The sequence below is a fragment of the Salmo salar genome, chromosome 03 (genome assembly GCF_965601325.2).
Source record: "Salmo salar chromosome 03, fSalSal1, whole genome shotgun sequence".
NCBI lineage: Eukaryota > Metazoa > Chordata > Actinopteri > Salmoniformes > Salmonidae > Salmo > Salmo salar.
Genome location: NC_138293.1, coordinates 14,926,715 through 14,952,414, shown reverse-complemented (window position 1 = coordinate 14,952,414; position 25,700 = coordinate 14,926,715). Strand labels below are relative to the sequence as shown.

Below are 25,700 nucleotides of genomic sequence, written 5' to 3'. Positions count from 1 at the left end.
TGATGACCACGTCCAACTGGCCCAGCTGAGGAAGAGGAGGGAGAGAGAGAAAGGCCTTATTTCTTATAATTCCATCCATTAAGACTTTGGCCATTCAAATTAAATACACTATAACGCGCCACGCAATTAATGTTGCCTCAGTTTTGTATTTGTGTGTGTACCAGCTGTCCTCTCTGTTGGAGCTCCCCCTGTCTCTCCTTCAGTGCTGTGTCTATGTCCAACACACACACACCACACACACACACACACACACACACACACACACACACACACACACACACACACACACACACACACACACACACACACACACACACAGTGGATCTGAAGGCATGTTATGTGGAGCTGGGGAACCTACCCAGAAGCACAGGCACAACTGTGAAATCACTGTTCACCAGGGGCATATTCTATTTCAACCAGAAGATCTCATCTGATCACATCTGTGTAAAGGGCATTTTGTTTCACACACACGAGGGAATCAAAGGAAAACTACTTGCGACTCTAATGCAGAGATGTTGTGTGCGTTTGAGATGAACTGCATTGCAGTCTGAATCCCTGATCTACAAATCACCTTGCATCCTAAATAACTAGTCAGTGTGTAATCTCAGTTAACCCATAACAAAATATCTCACGCAATTTGGTCAGATGTTCATGTTAAGGTAGTTCTGTCCAGGAGAGATGAATCAGTGTGTGACCCAGTGATTCTGATCCCCTCAGACAGCCTGTTCTCAGTCACAGTACGTAGTCTTTTTGATGCCTTTCGTTTAACTTCAATACTACTGCATCCATGCCTGAGGGGAGGAGTTACAGCCCTGTAGCTGTTCAATAGGATTTACAGATCATCAGGTGTTACTGTAGTTGTCATTATGTTTGAATGAGAGACGATCCACATGTATACCTGTCAAAGCTTCACAATAATCCCCATGACATACACCCGGTTAGAGCGTGCCCTTTGACAGTTTGTGACTCTGTCAACTTGTCAAGTCATGTTGGCTGGGGGACAACTGTGTATTTGACAAAGATGTTTACCAAAGATGAACTGGCTGGTTGGTATCAAACAGAGGGCATTAACTCCACACCAGACAGACAAGAGTGCTATTGTATTTGGAATGGAGAACAGGACGTAAAATGTAATATCCTGTTCTGTTTCTCTATGTACACAAAGAGATCATGTGTATCAAATGATTTATGACTCATTTTATGATTCCCACGGGTGCTTGATATCCGTGTGTGTGTGTGTGTGTCCAAAGCAACTGCTCTTTGTTCTCTGCACTGCGACAAAGCCTCAAAAGAACACACCATTTATACATTAGAAAAACAATACATTTTGAAATATATAAATAATAAAAATAGCATGATCCATATTATGAATGACAGAGACCAACTCAGCCTGCCACTGTAGAGTACACAGTTAGCTTCCTCTTGAAACGGAGGCTTTCCCTTGATGATGATGATGATGATGATGAGCTCACGTCAGGATTCAGTGCAAAGAGGAACTACGTTTTCAGCATTGCACCTAATTCTCAACAAATAAGTTACGCACAGTACGTAATATGTACTTTTAAAAATAGTATATACATATATTACACATATCATATTTCCTTTTTTATATAGTAAAAAGTCACAGTAAAAGACAAACAAAGTAATCCAAAATCAATGATTATTAATTCTGACCAAAGAATGTTTCATTGTGTTAAAACCAAATCAAAACGCAGGACTTTGGAATCAGTCTCCCCAAATCGGTTGGTCAACGAAGTCGCAGACACAACTCCACAGCGCTCGGCAGGTCAGCGGTTGCCATGGTCACACTGTCCATAGACAGCACGTGTTACTTCCAGTGTGCTGGCAGCGCTTCTTCAATGAAATGTGTAATGAAATAGGTTTTAAAAATGAAATACCTTCACCTTCAAATTGCCATGCAGTCATTTTATTACATTTTCCACTGACCGTTCTTGGGGAGGGGGACTTTTGTCTGTTTGGAGATGATTTTGTTTAAGAAGCATTTTCTAAAGGTGTGAGGGGAGACCTGTCTTCTTCAATGAAGCAACAAATGGAGACCACCGGTCAAGGGTGTGTGTGTGTGTGTGTGTGTGTGTGTGTGTGTGTGTGTGTCGGGCGGTTGGCAGAGAGGCTCACCTGAGCTCAGCGGACAGTTTCTCCAATGAAATCTGTCGTTCATCTGCACTGAGCTGCGTGCGCTGTAACAGGTCTCTCAGCTCTTGTAGTTTCTCTAGAGTGTCATGCATCTCATCGCGCACCTCCCATAGCTGTCCCTCCAGATCCTTCACACGCTGCACAGAGTTCCGCCTGTCCTCCTCACAGCAGTGGAGCTTCTCCTCCAAGTCCACAACTGCAGGGGGGAGGAGGAGGGGAAGAAAGGGTTTCCACAATGAACGTTCTATGTTCAGTTCAGTCCTAGAATCACAGAAATCTAAAGGAAATGGGCCCTAATGAATGAAGAAATGAAGAAAAAAGGAAGGAAGGATCTAAAATAACCCCCCCAGTGTCCTACCTGCGTCGTTCTTCTCCTCCAGTAGGCCCTGGGTCTTCTGCAGGGTCTCCTCCGCGTAGCTGAGCTGGGAGGAATTCATACTGGTGTCTCTCCGCAGCCTCTGCAGCTCCTGCTCCATGGATGACAGCTCGCCACGACACGTATTTATCTCAGACGACAGCTGACTGGAATACACACACGTTAGTAGGCATACAAGTATCCTCACACAGATCAAATCAAATACACCGTCACAGACATACAGAGATCACACCGGGAACTCACACACATTCTAGACACCCTCCATCTGGCGTCCACCTAACAGTGCACAACCGTGCCCCCATTATGCTACTGCACTACCCGCAAAAAACCTCAGGCTCTGTAGGACCTGGGACCGAATGAAAGTACTAACTGAGTAACTTATAACTAGAATACTGAGTAACTTAAGTACTAACTGACAAGTGTTAGAAATCTGAGCATCTTCCCTCCCCCTGTATAGACTACATAGAAGAAGCAATGTCCTAAAGTGCTCCTCTACTCTCCGCTGTTAAACTCCACCCTGAGCACCGAAAAGTCACTCTTCCTAGGAAGGATGCTTCAGAGAGCAGAGCACTGTATATATACACACACACCCCATGAGAGTGGAGCGTGGGGGAGGAGATGGGGGTTAGAGAAGGAGATGGGACATTAGAGGAGGAGATAGGGGGTTATGGGAGGAGATGGGGATTAGAGGAGGAGATGGGACATTAGAGGAGGAGATAGGGGGTTATGGGAGGAGATGGGGGGTTATGGGAGGAGATAGGGGGTTATGGGAGGAGATAGGGGGTTAGAGGAGGAGATGGGGGGTTAGAGGAGGAGATGGGGGTTAGAGGAGGAGATGGGGGGTTAGAGGAGGAGATGGGGGGTGGGGGAGGAGATGGGGGTTAGAGGAGGAGATGGGGGGTGGGGGAGGAGATGGGGGTTAGAGGAGGAGATGGGGGTTAGAGGAGGAGATGGGGGTTAGGGGAGGAGATGGGGGGTGGGGGAGGAGATGGGACACAATAAGAACACTGGTTGTGGAGGCACTAGAGTCATGGGGCTGTCTCATTCGGTCAGCTCCTCAGGGGATTAGAATATCTCTCCCTCTCTCTCTTGGTTATAGGGTAGGAGCTGCTCTGAACTCAAACCACTCCATTATACAACAGTGAACAGTTGGAGTCTACAAACAGAAATGATGTTGTAGTCTTATCTGATGGTTTCTACAACGCCTTCACTACGTATTGACACCTCTTGACTTTTTAAATATTTTATTGTATCACATCCTGAATTTAAAATAGATTATTTTGAGAATGTTTTGACATTAAAGAGCAGCAGTAAATAATAATAGCGGGGCTATATACAGGGGGTGCCGGTACAGAGTCAATGTGTGGGGGCACTGGTGTCGAGGTAATTGAGGTAATATGTACATGTAGGTAGTGACTATGCATAGATAATAACAGAGTAGCAGCAGCGTAGCCATTTGATTAGCTGTTCAGGAGTCTTATGGCTTGGGGGCTTATCAGGCAGTGATGCAACCCGTCAGGATGCTCTCGATGGTGCAGCTGTAAAACCTTTTGAGGATCTGAGGACCCATGCCAAATCTTTTCAGTCTCAGTCTCCTGAGGGGGAATAGGTTTTGTCATGCTGTAACGTCTGTCTTCGGGTAGAGAGGACCAAGGCGCAGCGGGTTGCGTGCTCATCTTAATATTTATTTTAAATAAAGACTGTGAACACGGAAAAACAATAAACAAAGAAACAACGACAGGAAACAGTTTAGCAGGCTATACACTTAACAGCAGTGCTAAAGACAACTACCCACAATTAACAAACAAAACACATCCCTATATATAGGACTCTCAATCAAAGGCAACTACAAACACCTGCCTTCAATTGAGAGTCCAACACCCAATTACCTAACATAGAAATTACTAAACTAGAAAGAACATAGAAATACAAAAACATAGAACATAACCCAAAACCCGGAAATAATAAATCAAACACCCTTCTAAACAAACCACCACCCCGAACCACATAAAACAAATACCCTCTGCCACGTCCTAACCAAACTACAATCACAAATAACCCCTATACTTGTCAGGACGTGACACATGCCCTCTTCACGACTGTCTTGGTGTGCTTGGACCAATGGGGTATTGTGTGTAGGCCAGTAACAACAAAACTCTAAATAATGAATTTTAAATTTAGGCCCGGAACCACCAAAATGTCTAAAAAGTCAAGGGGTGTGAATACTTTCCATATTTTCAAGCATACCGGTGGCTGCATCATGTTATACTTGTAATCATTAAGGACTGGGGAGTTTTTCAGGATAAAACATTTACAGAATGGAGCTATGCATGGGCAAAATCCTAGAAGAAAACCTTCAGTGTGCTTTCTAACAGACACTGGAAGATGAATTCACCTTTCAGCAGGACAATAACCTAAAACACAAGTCCAAATCTACACCGGAGTTGCTTACCAAGACAATTAATTTTCCTGAGTGGCCGAGTTACAGTTTTGACTTAAATCTGCTTGAAAATCTATGGCAAATCTATCATCTAGCAATGATCAACAACCAATTTGAAAGAGTTTGAAGAATTTTGAAAATAATAAATGGGCAAATATTGTACAATCCAGGAGCCTGAACCAGAAAAACTCACAGCTGTAATCACTACCAAAGCTGATTCTAACATTGAATCAGGGGTATGAATATTTATTTAAATTAGATATTTCTGTATTTAATTTTCAATAAATCTGCAACAATTTCTAAAAACATGTTTTCACTTTGTTATTATGGGGTATTGTGTGTAGATGGGTGTCGGGGGGGGGGGGGGGGGGGGGATCCATGAATTCAGGCTGTAACAACAAAATGTGGAATAAGTCAAGGGGTGTGAATACTTTGTGAAGGCTCTGTAAGGGTAGTGCGGTAAGTTTCCGTGTGGCACCAACTACAACTATAGAGGGTTATGGTAAATTAAACTTTCATAGTTTAGATATCATAATATCTGTTTTGTGCATAAACAAAGAAGCACATTTGACTGGCTTGATTAACGAATCAGCCATTAATGCAATGACTTAATTAAATTAAATTGAGTGAATTGTGTGACTGAAGCGTTCTATAAAAAAAACTACACATGAAATGTGAATGATTAAAAATCTTCCATCTAGTGTTACCAGACAGAGCCAGAGAGCTGTGCAGCCGGGGAGCTGTGCGGCCGGGGAGCTGCGCAGACGGGGAGCTGTGCGGCCAGGGAGCTGTGCGGCCGGGGAGCTGTGCGGCCGGGGAGCTGTGCGGCCGGGGAGCTGTGCGGCCGGGGAGCTGTGCGGCCGGGGAGCTGTGCGGCCGGGGAGCTGCGCGGCCGGGGAGCTGCGCAGACGGGGAGCTGCGCGGCCGGGGAGCTGCGCGGCCGGGGAGCTGCGTGGCCGGGGAGCTGCGCGGCCGGGGAGCTGCGCGGCCGGGGAGCTGCGTGGCCGGGGAGCTGCGCGGCCGGGGAGCTGTGCAGACGGGGAGCTGCGCGGCCGGGGAGCTGTGCAGACGGGGAGCTGCGCGGCCGGGGAGCTGCGCAGACGGGGAGTTGCGCAGACGGGCGTCCTCTTCTCCTGCACCTCCTCATCCAGAGACAAGCGCTCCCACTCGAGCTCCAACGCAGACACCTGGCACAAATATCATTCACTCTATATATCACATATTCATATTCAATTACTAATAATGTGTTTAAGCACAACCCTAAACATACAGTGCATTTGGAAAGTATTCAGACAACTTTACTTTTTCCACATTTTGTTACGTTACAGCCTTATTCTAAAATGGATTAAATAAAAAATGTCCCTCATCAATCTACACACAATACTCCATAATGACAAAGTGAAAACAGGTTTAGATATTTTTGCAAATTTATTTAAAAAAATGAAATGATAATAAATTATTTACATAAGTATTCAGACCCTTTACTATGATGAGACTCGAAATTGAGCTCAGGTGCATCCTGTTTCCAATTGATTGGAGTCCACCTGTGGTAAATTCAATTGATTGGACATGATGTGGAAAGGCACACACCTGTCTATATAAGGTCCCACAGTTGACAATGCATGTCAGAGCAAAAACCAAGCCATGAGGTCGAAAGAATTGTCCATAGAGCTCCGAGACAGGATTGTGTGGAGGCACAGATCTAGGGAAGGGCACCAAAAAATGGCTGCGGTATTAAAGGCCTCCAAGAACACATTGGCCTCCATCATTCTTAAATGGAAGAAGCTTTTCCTAGAGCTGGCCGCTCAACCAAACGGAGCAAGCGGGGGAGAAGGGCCTTGGTCAGGGAGGTGACCAAGAACCTGATGTTCACTCTGACAGAGCTCCAGACTTCCTCTGTGGAGTTGGGAGAACCTTCTAGCAGCAGCACTCCACCAATCAGGCCTGGTAGAGTGGCCAGACGGAAACCACTCCTCAGTAAGAGCACATGACAGCCCACTTGGAGTTTTCCAAAAGGCCCCTAAAGACTCTCAGATAATGAGAAACAAGATTATCTGTTCTGATGAAACCAAGATTGAACTCTTTGGCTTGAATGACAAGTGTCACGTCTGGAGGAAACTTGGCAACCTCCTTATGGGAAAGCATGGTGCTGGCAGCATCATGCTGTGGGGATGTTTTTCAGCGGCAGGGAGTGGGAGACTAGTCAGGATCGAGAGAAGGATGAACGGAGCAAAGCACAGAGAGATCCTTGATGAAAACCTGCTCCGGAGCACTCATGACCTCAGACTGGGGTGAAGGTTCACCTTCCAACAGGACAACGACTCTAAGCACACAGCCAAGACAACGCAGGAGTGGCTTCGGGACAAGTCTCTGAATGTCCTTGAGTGGCCCAGCCAGAGCATGGACTTGAACCCAATCGAATATCTCTGGAGAAACCTGAAAATAGCTGTGCAGCGACGCTCCCCATCCAACCTGACAGAGCTTGAGAGGTTCTGCAAAGAAGAATGGGAGAAACACCCCAAATACAGGTGTGCCAAGCTTGTAGCGTCATACCCAAGAAGACTCGAGGCTGTAATCGCTGACTCGAAAGGTACTTCAATAAAGTACTGAGTAAAGGGTCTGAATACTTACGTAAATGTGATATTTCATTGTCTTTATTTTTTTTATTTGCAAAAATGTCAAAAAACTGTTTTGGTTTGTTATGAGGTATTGTGCGTAGATTGATGAGAAGAAAAAAATCTATTTTAGAATAAGCCTCTAACGTAACAAAATGTTGAAAAAGTTTAATTCACATTAAGTTGCTTTCATCCCTGTGTGGTCATGGAAACTAATGTTTTTTGTTATTGTTTTTTTGTAAAAAAAATTTACAGTTGTAAATTTTGAACTGAATGTCAGATAAGCAAAGTACAGTACACAGAAAAATCAACGATAAATATTTATTTCTGTAGGCGATAGTATGTGCGTCAACGGGAGGGATTTAAAAAAACACAAGACTTGCATTCAAGTAGATCTTTTGTTCTAGTGCTGCTTCCAGTAGGAAAACAGTGTTATTACTGTATGTAGCCTAGTATTAGACAGACACAAACCAGGCCACATCAGCAAGTTAGATCAGTGCTTGTCACCAGAGCTAAATTCAAAACTCATATGATTTTTCACTATGGACCGACCCTGATTTGTGATAATCTGTGGGCGTAACATTAAAGTTGAAACAAATGCAGACCATTATGAATAGGAAATTGCACGTCTTAAAATGATTTGTCAAGTCAGGAACAGAACTTTGATCATTTCCTGAATTGTGTTGTGATTGACCCACGGCTCTGCATCACTATGCCTGATAGATATGTCCCTTTGGAATTCCCCATGATAGGGAATGTCCTCACTGCTTGAAAGACTCCTTTCTACTACCGTAAAATAACAGTTAACATGATTCACCTTAAAACAACGGAAGACTTGGTGATACCCTAAGATTTCAAATTTGATACAGAAAGAGTGTTGCCTTTGGGAAGTTCAGCTCTCAGCTCTCTTTGTAAACAGAAATGTTATTTCCCGCAACTGTAGATATTTAGATTGGGTTTTGTCAATGGAGTCCTTTATACTGTGTTATTGGTGAAGAACATGAAAAAAAGAACACTCACACAAAAATATGGCAAGAGCATGTGAAATGATTAGCTAAGACAATTATAACCACATACAGAACCCTGCTATGTCAAATACTCAAATAAATGGAATATTATGCAATAGCTTTTGCTTGACAGATGTGTGTTTTACCTTAGGTCTCAATGCAATGTTAGGGTTCTCCCTGTCTGTAAGACACATATTCATACCTGGCGTCGAGGTAGACCATTTGTCTTAGTCTCTCTAGTAGGTTTACCTGCCTGTAGCTGGCTCAATGGCACGTGTTTTACCAAGTTGGCACTACACCTCGTTATTTCTGACGTCCCTCTATAGGACACATTTACACCCATCTAGGTAGAGTATTTGTCTTCGTCTCTCATCTAGGTAGAGTATTTGTCTATTTATCTTGTCTCTCCCATAGGTTTCTCTACATGTCCCTGTAGCTGGCTCTGGCTGTCCTCCAGCTCGGCCAGCGGGTGCTGCTCTCCTGTAATATGTTCTGCTGCAGGGAGTACTGGAGCTAAACACTGAAGTGACTACAAACCAGAGTGCTGCTACGCAACTCCTCCTGCAGAGACGACAGCCGGCGATGGAGTAGAGAGGGACAGGGGGTCACACACACACACACACACACACACACACACACACACACACACACACACACACACACACACACACACACACACACACACACACACACACACACACACACACACACACACACACACACACACACACACACACACACACACACACACACACACACACACACGCAGAAACAGTCAAAAGCACACACACAAGCATGGCAGTCACAATGCTGTATAAGTAACAGGGAGGTACCGACATGTTGCACCGCAAAACACACACACCTGGTGGCTCTTGATGTCCAGCTGACTCTGGTACTGATCCTCGGCCTCCATCTCTACAGGACAGCGCTGTCTCCAGCTGCCTCACTTGTCACACAGAAACAAAACATGTTCATGTAATCAGAAACGCTCCTGTTATATGCAATATGTTATGTATTTATGTCAAACATACATGTTATTGTAATTTCTCCTTGCCATATTGCACATCCTTGTATTGTATGCAATCCTTGATCAATGACCTATGGTATGATAATGTTAAGACATTTGATGAGGGAGAGAAGGGGAGAAGGGAGACGGAAAGATGAGGGAGAGAAGGGGAGAAGGGAGACGGAAAGATGAGGGAGAGAAGGGGAGAAGGGAGACGGAAAGATGAGGGAGAGAAGGGGAGAAGGGAGACGGAAAGATGAGGGAGAGAAGGGGAGAAGGGAGACGGAAAGATGAGGGAGAGAAGGGGAGAAGGGAGACGGAAAGATGAGGGAGAGAAGGGGAGAAGGGAGACGGAAAGATGAGGGAGAGAAGGGGAGAAGGGAGATGGAAAGATGAGGGAGAGAAGGGGAGAAGGGAGACGGAAAGATGAGGGAGAGAAGGGGAGAAGGGAGACGGAAAGATGAGGGAGAGAAGGGAGACGTAAATATGAGGGAGAGGGGGGGGTAAGGGAGCCAAAAAGATGAGGGAGAGAAGAGGAGAAGGGAGACGGAAGATGAGGGAGAGGGGAGACAGAGCGGCAGGTAGCCTAGTGCAGGTATACCCCCAGGTGTACTCGCAATGTGGTCGGGGGTACGCCAAAAAAAAATGTGATTCACATTTTTTTTTTTATTATTATACACTGCTCAAAAAAATAAAGGGAACACTTAAACAACACAATGTAACTCCAAGTCAATCACACTTCTGTGAAATCAAACTGTCCACTTAGGAAGCAACACTGATTGACAATACATTTCACATGCTGTTGTGCAAATGGAATAGACAACAGGTGGAAATTATAGGCAATTAGCAAGACACCCCCAATAAAGGAGTGGTTCTGCAGGTGGGGACCACAGACCACTTCTCAGTTCCTATGCTTCCTGGCTGATGTTTTGGTCACTTTTGAATGCTGCCGGTGCTTTCACTCTAGTGGTAGCATGAGACGGAGTCTACAACCCACACAAGTGGCTCAGGTAGTGCAGCTCATCCAGGATGGCACATCAATGTGAGCTATGGCAAGAAGGTTTGCTGTGCCTGTCAGCGTAGTGTCCAGAGCATGGAGGCGCTACCAGGAGACAGGCCAGTACATCAGGAGACGTGGAGGAGGCCGTAGGAGGGCAACAACCCAGCAGCAGGACCGCTACCTCCGCCTTTGTGCAAGGAGGAGCAGGAGAAGCACTGCCAGAGCCCTGCAAAATGACCTCCAGCAGGCCACAAATGTACATGTGTCTGCTCAAACGGTCAGAAACAGACTCCATGAGGGTGGTATGAGGGCCCAACGTCCACAGGTGGGGGTTGTGCTTACAGCCCAACACCGTGCAGGACGTTTGGCATTTGCCAGAGAACACCAAGTTTGGCAAATTCGCCACTGGCGCCCTGTGCTCTTCACAGATGAAAGCAGGTTCACACTGAGCACGTGACAGACGTGATAGAGTCTGGAGACGCCGTGGAGAACGTTCTGCTGCCTGCAGCATCCTCCAGCATGACCCGTTTGGCGGTGGGTCAGTCATATTGTGGGGTGGCATTTCTTTGGGGGGCCGCACAGCCCTCCATGTGCTCGCCAGAGGTAGCCTGACTGCCATTAGGTACCGAGATGAGATCCTCAGACCCCTTGTGAGACCATATGCTGGTGCGGTTGGCCCTGGGTTCCTCTTAATGCAAGACAATGCTAAACCTCATGTGGCTGGAGTGTGTCAGCAGTTCCTGCAAGAGGAAGGCATTGATGCTATGGACTGGCCCGCTCATTCCCCAGACCTGAGTCCAATTGAGCACATCTGGGACATCATGTCTCGCTCCATCCACCAACGCCACGTTGCACCACAGACTGTCCAGGAGTTGGCGGATGCTTTAGTCCAGGTCTGGGAGGAGATCCCTCAGGAGACCATCCGCCACCTCATCAGGAGCATGCCCAGGCGTTGTAGGGAGGTCATACAGGCACGTGGAGGCCACACACACTACGGAGCCTCATTTTGACTTGTTTTAAGGACATTACATCAAAGTTGGATCAGCCTGTAGTGTGGTTTTCCACTTTAATTTTGAGTGTGACTCCAAATCCAGACCTCCATGGGTTGATAAATTGGATTTCCACTGATTATTTATGTGTGATTTTGTTGTCAGCACATTCAACTATGTAAAGAAAAAAGTATTTAATAAGATTATTTCTTTCATTCAGATCTAGGATGTGTTGTTTAAGTGTTCCCTTTATTTTTTTGAGCAGTATATATTCTTTTATAATTTTTAATTTTTTCTTCACATTTTTAAACAGTACATTAATATTTTCCAACGGGGCTATACACTTGGGTGAGTTTTATTTTCTCGCCTATGTAGCCTTGTTTCACTGCCAAAAATAAAACTAAACCATCTAGTGTTCAGCGAAATAACAACACAATGTCAAATACAGGTAGCCTAGTCAAATAATTAACATCCAATCACATTAACCGTTAGTCTCTCGCAGGAATTCCACTAACAGTCCGTATGTAGCCAAACGTAGCTGCTGCTCATTTTGTTTGCTCGGAAATGGATAAATGGTTAAAAAAAAGTAAGGCCCGCATCCATAGAGACACATACCAGCTCTACTGGTAGTACTGCTACTGCCAGCAGTACTACACCTGCACCTGTCGACGACACAAGTTGTTCTGCTTCCACAAGCACATCCAATGCTAGCATCAGTAATTCTACATTTGTTGTTAGCCCAGCTAGCATGGACACTGACAGCTGTGAATCTGATGCAGCCGAAGAGCTAATGCCCCCTTCCCTGGGAAAGCACCGAACAACAGACAGGGACGTTGGAACATTGAAGAGGCGCAAATATGATGAGAACTACATTGATTTGGGGTTCACTTATATTGGGAGTAGTGCCCTTCCTCAGCCACATATGTCCAAAAGTACTATCTCACAGCTCAATGAAACTTTCACTCTTGCGCAGACATTGAAAAACAAAACATGCCAATTTGAAAAATAAGCCACGGGAGTTTTTTGAGCGAGAATTAAGACATCTTTCTAGTAGTAAGACATGCATAACAGCAGGTACCATTAATAAGAAGGGTCTAGAAGCTTCTTATACGGTGAGCTACCGAGTGGCTAGGACAGGCAAGCCCCATACTATTGTGGAGGACTTAATTATTCCGGCTGCCGCGGATACGGCTGGGACAACGCTGGGGGGAAGAGGCCCAAAAAACTATACAGACAATGTCTTCATCAAACAACACAGTTACACAACGCATCAGTGACATGGCAGGAGATGTTTTGAAACAATTACTGATTCGCATACAAGCAAGTGAATTCTATGCATTACAGCTGGATGAGTCCACAGACGTGGCGGGCCTGGCACAGCTCCTGGTATATGTCAGTTATGTTTATGGGGGGGGGTCAGTTAAGGAAAATTTCCTCTTCTGCAAACCACTGGAAACCAGGACAACAGGAGAGGATATTTTTTAAGTACTGGACAGCTTTGTGACATCAAATGGACTTTGGTGGTCAAGATGTGCTGTTATCTGTACTGATGGCATGACAGGGAGACATAGTGGAGTGGTAACGCACGTGCAAGCAGTTGCTCCCAACGCCACTTGGGTACACTGCAGCATCCACCGAGAGGCTCTTGCTGCCAAGGGAATGCCTGACAGCTTGAAAGACGTTTTGGACACTACAGTGAAAATGTTTTTTGTTAAAGCAAGGCCCCTGAACTCTCATGTATTTTCTGCACTATGCAATGATATGGGCAGCGACCATGTAACGCTTTTACAGCATACAAAAGTGCGCTGGTTAACAAAGGGCAAAGTATTGACATGTTTTTTTTAATTGAGAGACGAGCTTAAAGTTTTCTTTACTGACCATAATTTTCACTTGTCTGACCGCTTGCATGATGACGTGATTCTCACACGACTGGCCTATCTGGGTGATGTTTTTTCTCGCCTGAATGATCTGAACCTAGGATTACAGGGACTCTCCTCAACTATATTCAATGTGCGGGACAAAATTGAGGCTATGATTAAGAAGTTGGAGCTCTTCTCTGTCTGCATTAACAAGGACAACACACAGGTCTTTCCATTATTGTAAGATTTTTTGTATGCAAATGAACTCAAGCTTATGGACAATGTCAAATGTGATATAGCGAAGCACCTGAGTGAATTGGGTACGCAATTACTTTCCTGAAACTGATGACACAAACAACTGGATTCGATATCCCTTTCATGCCCTGCCTCCAGTCCACTTACAGATATCTGAACAAGAGTGCATCATCGAAATTGCAACAAGCGGTTCTGGGAAAATTTAATTTAATCAGAAGCTGCTGCCAGATTTCTGGATTGGGCTGTGCTCAGAGTATCCTGCCTTGGCAAATTGCGCTATTAAGACACTAATGCCCTTTGCAACCACGTACCTATGTGAAAGTGGATTCTCGGCCCTCACAAGCATGAAAACGAAATACAGGCACAGACTATGTGTGGAAAATTATTTAAGACTGAGACTCTCTCCAATACAACCCAACATTGCAGAGTTATGTGTATCCTTTAAAGCATACCTTTCTCATTAACCTGTGGTGAGTTATTCACAATTTTCGATGAACAAATAAAGTTTTATATGTAAGTTGGCTAAATAAAGAGCTAAATTATTGATTATTATTTGTGCCCTGGTCCTATAAGAGCTCTTTGTCACTTCCCACAAGCCAGGCTGTGACAAAAACTCACACTCATTCTTATGTTTAATAAATGTATCGTATAGTGTGTGTGGCAGGCTTACAATGATGTCAAAAAAACACATTTGAGAGTGCGTTGACCCTGGTGCTAGAGGGGGTACGCTGCTGGATGTTGAATGTTTGAAGGGGTATGGGACTATAAAAAGTTTGGGAACCACTGGCTTAGTGGATAGAGCATTTGGCCAGTAACGAAATGGTTGCTGGTTCAAATACTGGAGCCGACAAGGAACTTAAACCTCATTTGCTCACTACTACCACTCTTCATATTTTCTGCATCATGTTGTGGGTATGCTTGTCATCGGCAGGGATTAGGGAGTTGTTTAGGATAAAAAGAAACAGAATAAAGTCAAGCACAGGCAAACTCCTAGAAGGAAACCTGGTTCAGTCTGCTTTCCAACAGACATGGCTTGAAAATCTATGGCAAGACTTGAAAATGGTTGTCTAGCAACAATCAACAAAAAATTTGACAAAGCTTGAAGAATTTTTTTAATAATCATGTGCAAATATTGTACAATCCAGGTGTGCAAAGCTCTTAGAGTCTTACCCAGAAAGACTTACAGCTGCGAGCCCGGCTCCTCAATTTAAACTTTAGCCCCCTCAGTTTTATGATCCATATATAAAATAGCAAAAAGTTCAGTGAGTGGCAAGTTGGTGAAAAAAAAAAAAGATAGCTCCGCTGCGCTGTGTCAGCACAATGGACAGGGCCCACCACAGTGGCTCCCGAGTGGCACAGCGGTCCAAGGCACTGCATCTCAGTGCAAGTGGATACACTACAGTCCCTGGTTTGAATCCAGGCTGAATCACATCCGGCCGTGATTGGGAGTCCCATAGGGCGGTGCACAATTGGCCCAGAGTCTTCCGGGTTTGACCGGGGTAGGCCGTCATTGTAAATAAGAATTTGTTCTTAACCGACTTGCCTACTTAAATAAAGGTTAAATACATCTAAAACATAAAACAGTGTGTGTAGGGGGGCTATGGAAAGCTACTGAACGGTTAGGTATGGTTTCCATGAAAAGCGGGGGAAAACGCACGCGTTCCTACAACACAGAAGTAAGACTGGAGCCTACAGGGCTGCTGAAGGCATTGATGGACCCCGGCTTTAAGTTTATAGCCACCATGGTGCACAGAATCCTGAGTCTTCTCCAGCCTCCAAACAAATTACTGCAGGCAAAAGCAACAGATCTTTACGCTGGAGTCAAAGTGGTCCGCAATGCATTGGGAATGCGTCGAGAAGCTGCAGTGTGACAGCAAGTTCGAAGTCATCGAAGGCACTGACTCACCACCACCAGCTCCAAGTAAACAACGATATTATGTAATTACAAATCTCCAGCAATACCTGGTGGCCAGTTCAGTAGGCCAACAGGACAGAGGAGAAGAGAACGCGTAAAAGACTGTTCTTCAGCACATTGGATGTCGTCATTGGTGAAATGTCAGACCGATTCAGCGAACGCAACAGCCAACTGGTGGAGGCCCTGTGTGCCCTTGACTTACTAGATGTGAAAAAGGTGTTCAATATACGATACTCAAAATGAAATCATAGGGCTCATGAGTGAGATTGTCACTGAGGAAATAGTTAAAGAAATCGGAGAATTTTGGTACACACTGAAGGTAGATGGGAAAAAGAAACCACTGCTGGATCTGAGCAAAACAGATTTGGTGGAAGCTGAGTTTAGTGTCGCTCGCCAGTTGGAGCGATTGATTGCTGTATTCAGGCTGTAACAACAAAATGTGGAATATTTCACTGTACCTGGTTTGAGGCTGAGCAGATCTGCAGTTCCTGTATAATCCACTGGGGGCAACATACAGGGTTTAACTGCTTGCTTGTTGCCCTGTAAGAACAACAATGTGTTAAGTATCTCCAAACCTTTTTGAGATGGCTGCCAAGTTGTTTGTCTGTGTTTGTGCATGTCTGAGTGTGAGTGTGTGTGTGTGTCAGTGTGTGCATGCACATGTACACTACATGACCAAATGTATGTGGACACCTGCTCAACAGACATCTCATTCCAAAATCTAGGGCATTAATATGGAGTCCCCTTTGCTGCTATAAGGCTTTCCACTAGATGTCGGAACATTTCTGTGGGGTTTTGCTTCCCTTCAACCACAAGAGCATTAGTGAGGTCGGGCACTGATGTTGGGTGATTAGGCTTGGCTAGCAGTCGCCATTCCAATTCATCCCAAAGGTTGAGGTCAGGGCTCTGTGCAGGCTAGTCAAGTTCTTCCACACCGATCTCGACAAACCATTTCTGTACGGACCTCGCTTTGTGCATTTTATTTATTTTACCTTTATTTAACTAGGCAAGTCAGTTAAGTCAAGTTCTTCCACACCGATCTCGACAAACCATTTCTGTACGAACCTCGCTTTGTGCATTTTATTTATTTTACCTTTATTTAACTAGGCAAGTCAGTTAAGAACAAATTCTTAGGAACAGTGGGTTAACAGTGGGTTAACTGCCTTGCTCAGGGGCAGAACGACAGATTTGTACCTTGTCAGCTTGGGGATTCGAACTTGCAACCTTTCGGTTACTAGCCCAACGCTCTAACCACTAGGCTACCCTGCCACCCATGCGGGCATTGTCATACTGAAACAGGAAAGTGCCCTCCCCAAACTGTTGCCACAAAGTTGGAAGCACCGAATAGTCTAAAATGTAATTGTATGCTGTAGCATTAAGATTTCCCTTCACTGGAACTAAGGAGCCTAGCCCAAACCAAATAAAACAGCCCCAAACCACTATTCCTCCTCCACCAAACTTTACAGTTGACACTATGCATTGTGGCAGGTAGCGTTCTCCTGACATCCGCCAAACGGTGAAGCGTGATTCACCACTACAGACAACACGTTTCCACTGCTCCAGAGTCCAATAGCGGCGAGCTTTACACAACTCCAGCCGACACTTGGCATTGTGCATGGTGATCTTAGGCTTGTTTGAGGCTGCTAGGTCATGGAAACCCATTTCATGAAGTTCTTGTGCTGACGTTTCTTGCAGAGGTAGTTTGGAACGCGGTAGTGAGTGTTGCAACCGTGGACAGACAATTTTTAAGAGCTAAGAGCCTTAGCACTCTGCAGTCCCGTTCTGTGTGCTTGTGTGGCCTACCATTTTGCAGCTGAGCCATTGTTGCTCCTAGACGTTTCCACTTCACAATAACAGCACTTAGAGTTGACCGGGGCAGCTCTAGCGGGGCAGTGATTTGACGAACTGACTTGTTGGAAAGGTGGCATCCTATGACGGTGCCACGTTTAAAGTCACTGAGCTCTTCAATACGGGCCACTCTACTGACAATGTTTGTCTATGGAGATTGCATGGCTGTGTGCTCGATTGTATACACCTGTCAGCAACGGGTGTGCGTGAATAGCCAAATCCACTAATTTTAAGGGGTGTTCACATAGTTTTGTATATATAATGTGTGTGAGACTCTTCCATACCTCTCAGACTCAGTATGTTCTCCAGACTAGCTCATTCAGCCTGGCTCTACTGGTTCTCTCTCCGGCACCGGGCCAGCCTGTGTTCCTGGCACTGTGCTCCGTCTCCCTGTGGAGAGGCCAGCTCCCTGGCTGCCAAGGCCCACTCGCCCAGCTCCATCCCAGCCGCGAGGACTGCTGGGCAGCCTCCTCCAGACGTCCCTGGACCTCGGCGGCCTGTGTTCGTGCCTGGGTGACCTCGTCCTTCAGCTCACTGGAGAAACAGACGGGAAGAGGTTTTTAATGACATTTATAATCAAGATAAGCGCTCCATATCAATTTACTCAGCTGTCATTAGCAATTCATTTTAGCCTTGGGTCGTGTTCACTAGAAACCGAACGTAAGACAACAGACCAAGACAGTTGCCTGACGACTCATCCTGAATTTAATTCTGCCGTTGTATCGATCTCTCCATACATTCAATCTGAGTCTGCCATCGTAGAAGTTGAAGTGAGGGCCGTTGTACAAAACCAAGTCATCAGCGATTGGATCGTCTCTAACCAATCAGAGTATCAATGATGTAGTTCCGAAACGCTGCTTTACCCACGTGTTCAGGCTCTGGCCCAACCCACGTGTTCAGGCTCTGGCCCAACCCACGTGTTCAGGCTCTGGCCCAACCCACGTGTTCAGGCTCTGGCCCAACCCACGTGTTCAGGCTCTGGCCCAACCCACGTGTTCAGGTTCTGGCCCAAAAAAACTGCTGTCAGTGTTTCCCCCCTAGTTTCCTATGCTCACAAGAACTATATTGAAATGTATTACAGGCTGTAACCAATGTTATAAAATGGTATGACATTATAGAACTAGTGTTGCACGGTATACCGTTACCACGGTAATATCACGGTACCAAAACGTCATGATCCTAAAATGTTAGAATACCGTTTCATATGATACTACCAACGATCTTAAGAACCAGCTGGCGCCCATTATAAAATGCTTATGAAGTCAGTTACATTTTTTAAGCAACAGCAACTAATCTTGGAGGCGCCAGTCCAATAATTTCCAGTTCACTTCATGCGCATATCACATGTGGCAGCTGTGATCAGCTTCTTTTTCTTTCTGCTCGATTTTGTGCACATTTTATATCATCTCATAAGTCGCTCTGGATAAGAGCGTCTGCTAAATGACGTAAATGTAAAGTAAAATCTCATAAAACCATGTCGTGATCCATTTTAAACTGATCCTGGGTCGCCAGTTATTGGTTGGATAACAAACAACGGTGTTCAGTCATGTTACCTAGTTAGCTAACAACCTGGTAACTTGACAGTAGGTCAAGGCACATCTGATTGGCCCAGGAAAAAAATAAAGGGCTCTGCTAATCATGAGATGTGCTTCAAAGGTAGGATTCATGTAGGCCTAATGTAAGCCTAAACTATATAAACAAATCTATCTTTCTGGTGCTCCTTAAATTCTGTTTGGTGCCAAATGTTTTTAAAGTTGGGAAATGTTGGTATCGTGACAAAACTAAATAGAATAATACAACATTTTCAGAATTTCAGGGCAAAGGTGTGTGTAGAAGTTCAGGGCTTTATGGTTATGTGAGAAGATGCTTAGTTACAAGATGCTTAGTTACCGGAGTTCTTTGGCTTGGGCCTCTACATCGGCCTCCAAGCCCAGGATCTGTTATCTCGTGACAGTCACACTGGAGGTCTTAGCCCCTACTGTGGAGCCCAGGAGACAGACCTGAGGGAAGGAAGAGCAGAGAAACAGAGACCATTTAGTATCCCCACCTAGTGAACGTCAACGATCTTCACATTCATAGTTGTTCTCACTAAGTACCTTGGTCTTGGAGCTGCTCAGTTCAATCTGGGCCACCTCCAGGTCCCTAATGAGCTGTCTGTTCTCCAGGGAGTCGTTCTCTTGACGCAGGTAACCCAGCTTCTTCCTGAGGAGGGGCCAACCTCCATCTCCACGGCCCTGGATGAGATAGACTGAGGTGAAAAACTGGCATACATTTAAGAGATGCCATCAGCGACAAAATGGCAATGCATATAAGACATATACAAACACACAGAAGCAATGAACGCCTAAATAAATCACACACAAACCCAACACACACACAAACATCTAAGAAACACTCATCTCACACATAATGGCTGGTTATACGATGTACCGGCAGGATAGAACAGCGGCGTCTGGTAAGACAAGAGGCGGCAGTCTATGTATTTTTGTAAACAGCAGCTGGTGCACGAAATCTAAGGAAGTCTTGAGCCATTGCTCGCCTGAGGTAGAGTTTCTCATGATAAGCTGTAGACCACACTACCTGCCAAGAGAGTTTTCATCTGTATTCTTTGTAGCTGTTTACATACCACCACAGTCAGAGGCAGGCACCAAGATAGCATTGAATGAGCTGTATTCCGCCATAAGCAAACAAGAAAACACTCACCCAGAGGCGGCGCTCCTAGAAGCTGGGGACTTTAATTCAGGGAAACTTAAATCAGTTTTACCCAATTTCTATCAACATGTTAAATGTGCAACCAGAGGGAAAAGAACTCTGGACCACCTATATTCCAGACACAGAGACACATACAAAGCACTCCCTCACCCTCCAATTGGCAAATCTGACTATAATTCTATCCTCCTGATTCCTGCTTACAAGCAAAAATTAAAGCAGGAAGCACCAGTGACTAGATCAATAAAAAAGTGGTCAGATTAAGCAGATGCTAAGCTAAAGGACTTTTGCTTGCACAGACTGGAATATGTTCTGGGATTCCTCCAATGGTATTGAGGAGTACACCATATCTGTCATTGGCTTCATCAATAAGTGCATTGATGACGTAGTCCCCACAGTGATCGTACGTACATACCCCAACCAAAAACCATGGATTACAGGCAGCATCCGCACTGAGCTAAAGGCTAGAGCTGCCGCTTTCAAGGAGCGGGAATCTAACCCAGAAGCTTATAAGAAATCCCGCTATACCATCAAACAAGCAAAGCGTCAATACAGGAATAAGATCGAGTCGTACTACACCGGCTCTGATACTCGTCGGATGTGGCAGGGCCTGCAAACCCTTACGGACTACAAAGGGAAGCACAGCCGAGAGCTGCCCAGTGACACGAGCCAACCGGACGAGCTAAACTATTTCTATGCTCGCTTTGAGGCAAATAATACTGAAACATGCATGAGAGCACCAGCTGTACCGGAAGACTGTGTGATCATGCCCTCCGCAGCCGATGTGAATAAGACCTTTAGAAAGGTCAACATTCACAAGACCGCAGGGCCAGACGGATTACCAGAATGTGTACTGCGAGCATGCGCTGACCAACTAGCAATTGTCTTCACTGACATTTTCAACCTCTCCCTGTCCGAGTCTGTAATACCAACATGTTTTAAGCAGACCACCATAGTGCCTGTGCCCAAGAACACTAAGGTAGCCTGCCTAAATGACTACCGACCCGTAGCACTCACGTCTGTAGCCATGAAGTGCTTTGAAAGGCTGGTCATGGCTCACATCAACACCATCATCCCAGAAACCCTAGACCCAGTTAATTTGCATAATGCCCTAACAGATTCACAGATGATGCCGTCTCTATTGCACCTATGTGAGAATGCTATTCATTGACTACAGCTCAGCGTTCAACCATAGTGCCCTCAAAGCTCATCAATAAGCTAAGGACCCTGGGACTAAACACCTCCCTCTGCAACTGGATCCTGGACTTCCTGATGGGCCAACCCCCGGTGGTAAGGGTAGGTAACAACACATCTGCCATGCTGATCCTCAACACAGGGGCCCCTCAGGGGTGCGTGCTCAGCCCCCTCCTGTACTCCCTGTTCACTCGTGACTGCACGGCCAGGCCCGACTCCAACACCATCATAAAATTTGACGATGACACAACAGTGGTAGGCCTGATCACCTACAACACCGAGACAGCCTATAGGGAGGAGGTCAGAGACCTGGCCGTGTGGTGCTAGGACAAGAACCTCTCCCTCAAAGTGATCAAGACTAAGGAGATGATTGTGGACTAGAGGAAAAAGAGGACAGAGCACGCCCCTATTCTCATTGACCGGGGCTGCAGTGGAGCAGGTTGAGAGCTTCAAGTTCCTTGGTGTCCACATCACCAACAAACTAACATGGTCCAAGCACACCATAACAGTCGTGAAGCGAGCACAACAAAACCTATTCCCCCTCAGGAGACTGAAAAGATTTGGCATGGGTCCTCAGATCATCAAAATGTTCTACAGCTGCACCATCGAGAGCATTCTGACTGGTTGCATCACTGCCTGGTATGGCAACTGCTCGGCCTCCGACCGCAAGGCACTACAGAGGGTAGTGCGAACGGCCTAGTACATCACTGGGGCCAAGCTTCCTGCCATCCAGGACCACTATACCAGGTGGTGTCAGAGGAAGGCCCTGAAAATTGTCAAAGACTCCAGACACCCTAGTCATAGACTGTTCTCTCTGCTACCACACGGCAAGCGGTACCGGAATGCCAAGTCTAGGTTTAAGAGGCTTCTAAACAGTTTCTACCCCCAAGCCATAAGACTCCTGAACATCTAGTCAAATGGCGACCCAGACTATTCACATTGCCCCCCCCCGGGGCCAACTCTCTGTTGTCATCTATGCATAGTCACTTTAATTAACTCTACCTAAATGTACATACTACCTCAACTAACCGGTGCCCCCGCACATTGACTCTGTACCGGCACCCCCCTGTATATATTGTTATTTTTTACTGATATTCTTTAATTAGTTTTTACTTTTATCTCTTATTCTGATCCGTATTTTTTGAAACTGCAATGTCGGTTAGGGGCTCGTAAGTAAGCATTTCACTGTAAGGTCTACACCTGTTGTATTCGGCGCATGTGACTAATACAATTTGATTTGATGTTATACAAACAGACAAAGTCATGGACAAGATACACACTAGTGCACAAATGACCACACACATTCACGAAGATATACAGTTACAGACACTGTCCACCATAAAAACTGGATGGTTCTCTCCATTGACTTATACAATATAACTATTGGTTATCTCTCTCACCCTGGACTCAGTACTAGGTAGGCTGAGGGTTCTCTCCAGAATTGGGTTGCCAGGTGGGGCTGTTCCCCAATGCTCGAAAGTTTGGGAACCCCTGCTCAAAGGTCAGACGACCTGGCAACCCACATGTTGTACTCTGCTCAGACCACTCACTGTGACTCATGTCCTGATTGACTAGGAGGATGTGGAAGAGACATGTCAAAGTGAGGGCCACACATGTTGGACTTTCAGAGGACCGAACCGTCTGTTAATTTTTGTCAATTAGGCTAGCTATGTGGGTGATGAAATTGCATTTTCCTGGCTTTGGCCAACCTGACCTGCACCAGTAAACATGTCGATTGACAATTATAAGCTAAGTTAGCGTTACCATAATTTGTTCTCCCAAACTTTTCAAACGTATCTCCGTCGATCACAATTGATTCCTTAAAGTGGCCACATCTAGAAGATCCTCATCGTTGTTAAACATTGGTGGCTATTATTTTACACACGCTAGCTAGCTAACGTTAGCCTGCTTACATCAATCAACAGGTTGCTAGGGTTTATGTTAATTAGCTAACTGAAGCTATAGCAACTGTGATACTCTGGAAAATACATGGTGCTCTTTTTTACAGCTTGACAGTTCCCTGATTCGCTCACTTCCAAATTAAAAACAACACAACTACACGCACCAACATCACGTCATTCGATTGGACGAGAGGGAACTGTCTAAAAAGTGATTGGTTGTACAAAGAGGTCGTGAACTGCAAATGCCACGAGTGGTGTCACGATTAGACCTCCCAATTGAAAACATTGCCAGAGATTTCTAATGTATCACTATTTCCATTATTTTCAGTATGGATTTAAATGAATCATATTTTTGCATCTCGGCCTCCTTGATTTTAATTTTTTGTGTTTGTGTGTTAATTTCTGATATTCCTGGCAAATTGTTGTTCTTAAATATGCAGAATGACCAAATAATATAATGCATGGAGATGAAGTCACTGGGTCATACCTTTTGATTCATGTCGTTGACAACATATCATGAGACATATAGCCGAATAAATTCCCTTCAAAATGAGACTGATCTCAGACATTTGATGAGAGAACAAATTTACAGCAGCATTTTCATAAAGAAATACAATTACTTTGAAGGTCATTTAAGAGGGAAGAAACACCATAAGGGGATAGTATCTACAGATGAGACATTAAATTGTGTCCCAATGTGCCACCATTTGAGTGCCAGATTCGACATACCTATATTTATATCACAAGTGGCTTTATATCACAACCCACTGAGACTTCGTGCTCCAGTCTCATGACTCCCACTGAACTCTGATCAACAAGGCACATTCTGATGGGAAGCAGGCTTTAGAGTGTGTTTATATGATAGATGTAGCTACTGTGTATTAGCCAATGGGTGGATAGAAGACTGCACCATCAGTAATAGTGACCTTTGGGCGTCTGTGTAACATTTAAGTAATCAATACTGTTATATCATCTGTTACAACTAACTTAATGAATGTGTGATTGAAGCCAGGATCACAGTATATAATGGAAAGCCTATTTATTTATGGTCAGATTGCCTCATGGTTTGCAATGGTGTTTAACTCATAGTAAATATTCTTGCCACACCAAAGGTGTTCAATATACGATACTCAAAATGAAATCATAGGGCTCATGAGTGAGATTGTCACTGAGGAAATAGTTAAAGAAATCGGAGAATTTTGGTACACACTGAAGGTAGATGGGAAAAAGAAACCACTGCTGGATCTGAGCAAAACAGATTTGGTGGAAGCTGAGTTTAGTGTCGCTCGCCAGTTGGAGCGATTGATTGCTGTATTCAGGCTGTAACAACAAAATGTGGAATATTTCACTGTACCTGGTTTGAGGCTGAGCAGATCTGCAGTTCCTGTATAATCCACTGGGGGCAACATACAGGGTTTAACTGCTTGCTTGTTGCCCTGTAAGAACAACAATGTGTTAAGTATCTCCAAACCTTTTTGAGATGGCTGCCAAGTTGTTTGTCTGTGTTTGTGCATGTCTGAGTGTGAGTGTGTGTGTGTGTCAGTGTGTGCATGCACATGTACACTACATGACCAAATGTATGTGGACACCTGCTCAACAGACATCTCATTCCAAAATCTAGGGCATTAATATGGAGTCCCCTTTGCTGCTATAAGGCTTTCCACTAGATGTCGGAACATTTCTGTGGGGTCTTGCTTCCATTCAACCACAAGAGCATTAGTGAGGTCGGGCACTGATGTTGGGTGATTAGGCTTGGCTAGCAGTCGCCATTCCAATTCATCCCAAAGGTTGAGGTCAGGGCTCTGTGCAGGCTAGTCAAGTTCTTCCACACCGATCTCGACAAACCATTTCTGTACGGACCTCGCTCTGTGCATTTTATTTATTTTACCTTTATTTAACTAGGCAAGTCAGTTAAGTCAAGTTCTTCCACACCGATCTCGACAAACCATTTCTGTACGAACCTCGCTTTGTGCATTTTATTTATTTTACCTTTATTTAACTAGGCAAGTCAGTTAAGAACAAATTCTTAGGAACAGTGGGTTAACAGTGGGTTAACTGCCTTGTTCAGGGGCAGAACGACAGATTTGTACCTTGTCAGCTTGGGGATTCGAACTTGCAACCTTTCGGTTACTAGCCCAACGCTCTAACCACTAGGCTAAAGTTGGAAGCACCGAATAGTCTAAAATGTAATTGTATGCTGTAGCATTAAGATTTCCCTTCACTGGAACTAAGGAGCCTAGCCCAAACCAAATAAAACAGCCCCAAACCACTATTCCTCCTCCACCAAACTTTACAGTTGACACTATGCATTGTGGCAGGTAGCGTTCTCCTGACATCCGCCAAACGGTGAAGCGTGATTCACCACTACAGACAACACGTTTCCACTGCTCCAGAGTCCAATAGCGGCGAGCTTTACACAACTCCAGCCGACA

General features: G+C 45.0%; 2 protein-coding genes across 2 annotated transcripts; both read right to left on the bottom strand.

Annotated features, from left to right (window-relative positions):
- Positions 1 to 223: 223 nt before the first annotated feature.
- Positions 224 to 3,201, bottom strand: si:ch73-389b16.1 (cytoskeletal protein Sojo). The gene is made up of 2 exons (XM_082973291.1): positions 2,513 to 3,201; positions 224 to 2,350 (listed from the first exon to the last, which is right to left on the bottom strand). The coding sequence occupies exons 1-2, from the start codon at positions 2,628 to 2,630 to the stop codon at positions 2,133 to 2,135; spliced, it is 336 nt and encodes a 111-aa protein (XP_082829417.1). The 5' UTR covers positions 2,631 to 3,201; the 3' UTR covers positions 224 to 2,132.
- Positions 3,202 to 5,451: 2,250 nt separating this feature from the next.
- Positions 5,452 to 25,402, bottom strand: LOC106598927 (uncharacterized). Its single transcript, XM_082973056.1, has 6 exons — positions 19,561 to 25,402; positions 19,355 to 19,464; positions 17,749 to 17,998; positions 9,455 to 9,538; positions 5,678 to 6,157; positions 5,452 to 5,457 (listed from the first exon to the last, which is right to left on the bottom strand). Exons 4-6 carry the CDS (start codon positions 9,503 to 9,505, stop codon positions 5,452 to 5,454), a joined length of 537 nt encoding a protein of 178 aa, XP_082829182.1. The 5' UTR covers positions 9,506 to 9,538; positions 17,749 to 17,998; positions 19,355 to 19,464; positions 19,561 to 25,402.
- Between the last annotated feature and the right edge of the window lie 298 nt (positions 25,403 to 25,700).

What these genes read in the sequence shown, in the direction of transcription:
- si:ch73-389b16.1 (XM_082973291.1), bottom strand. Translation starts at nt 2,630, where the DNA reads ATGGAGCAGGAGCTGCAGAGGCTGCGGAGAGACACCAGTATGAATTCC. An exon ending in GGAGGAGAAGAACGACGCAG is followed by an intron (nt 2,351 to 2,512) that starts GTAGGACACTGG and finishes TCCCCCCTGCAG; the next exon opens with TTGTGGACTTGGAGGAGAAG.
- LOC106598927 (XM_082973056.1), bottom strand. Translation starts at nt 9,505, where the DNA reads ATGGAGGCCGAGGATCAGTACCAGAGTCAGCTGGACATCAAGAGCCAC. An exon ending in TGGACATCAAGAGCCACCAG is followed by an intron (nt 6,158 to 9,454) that starts GTGTGTGTGTTT and finishes TATTTGTGCCAG; the next exon opens with GTGTCTGCGTTGGAGCTCGA.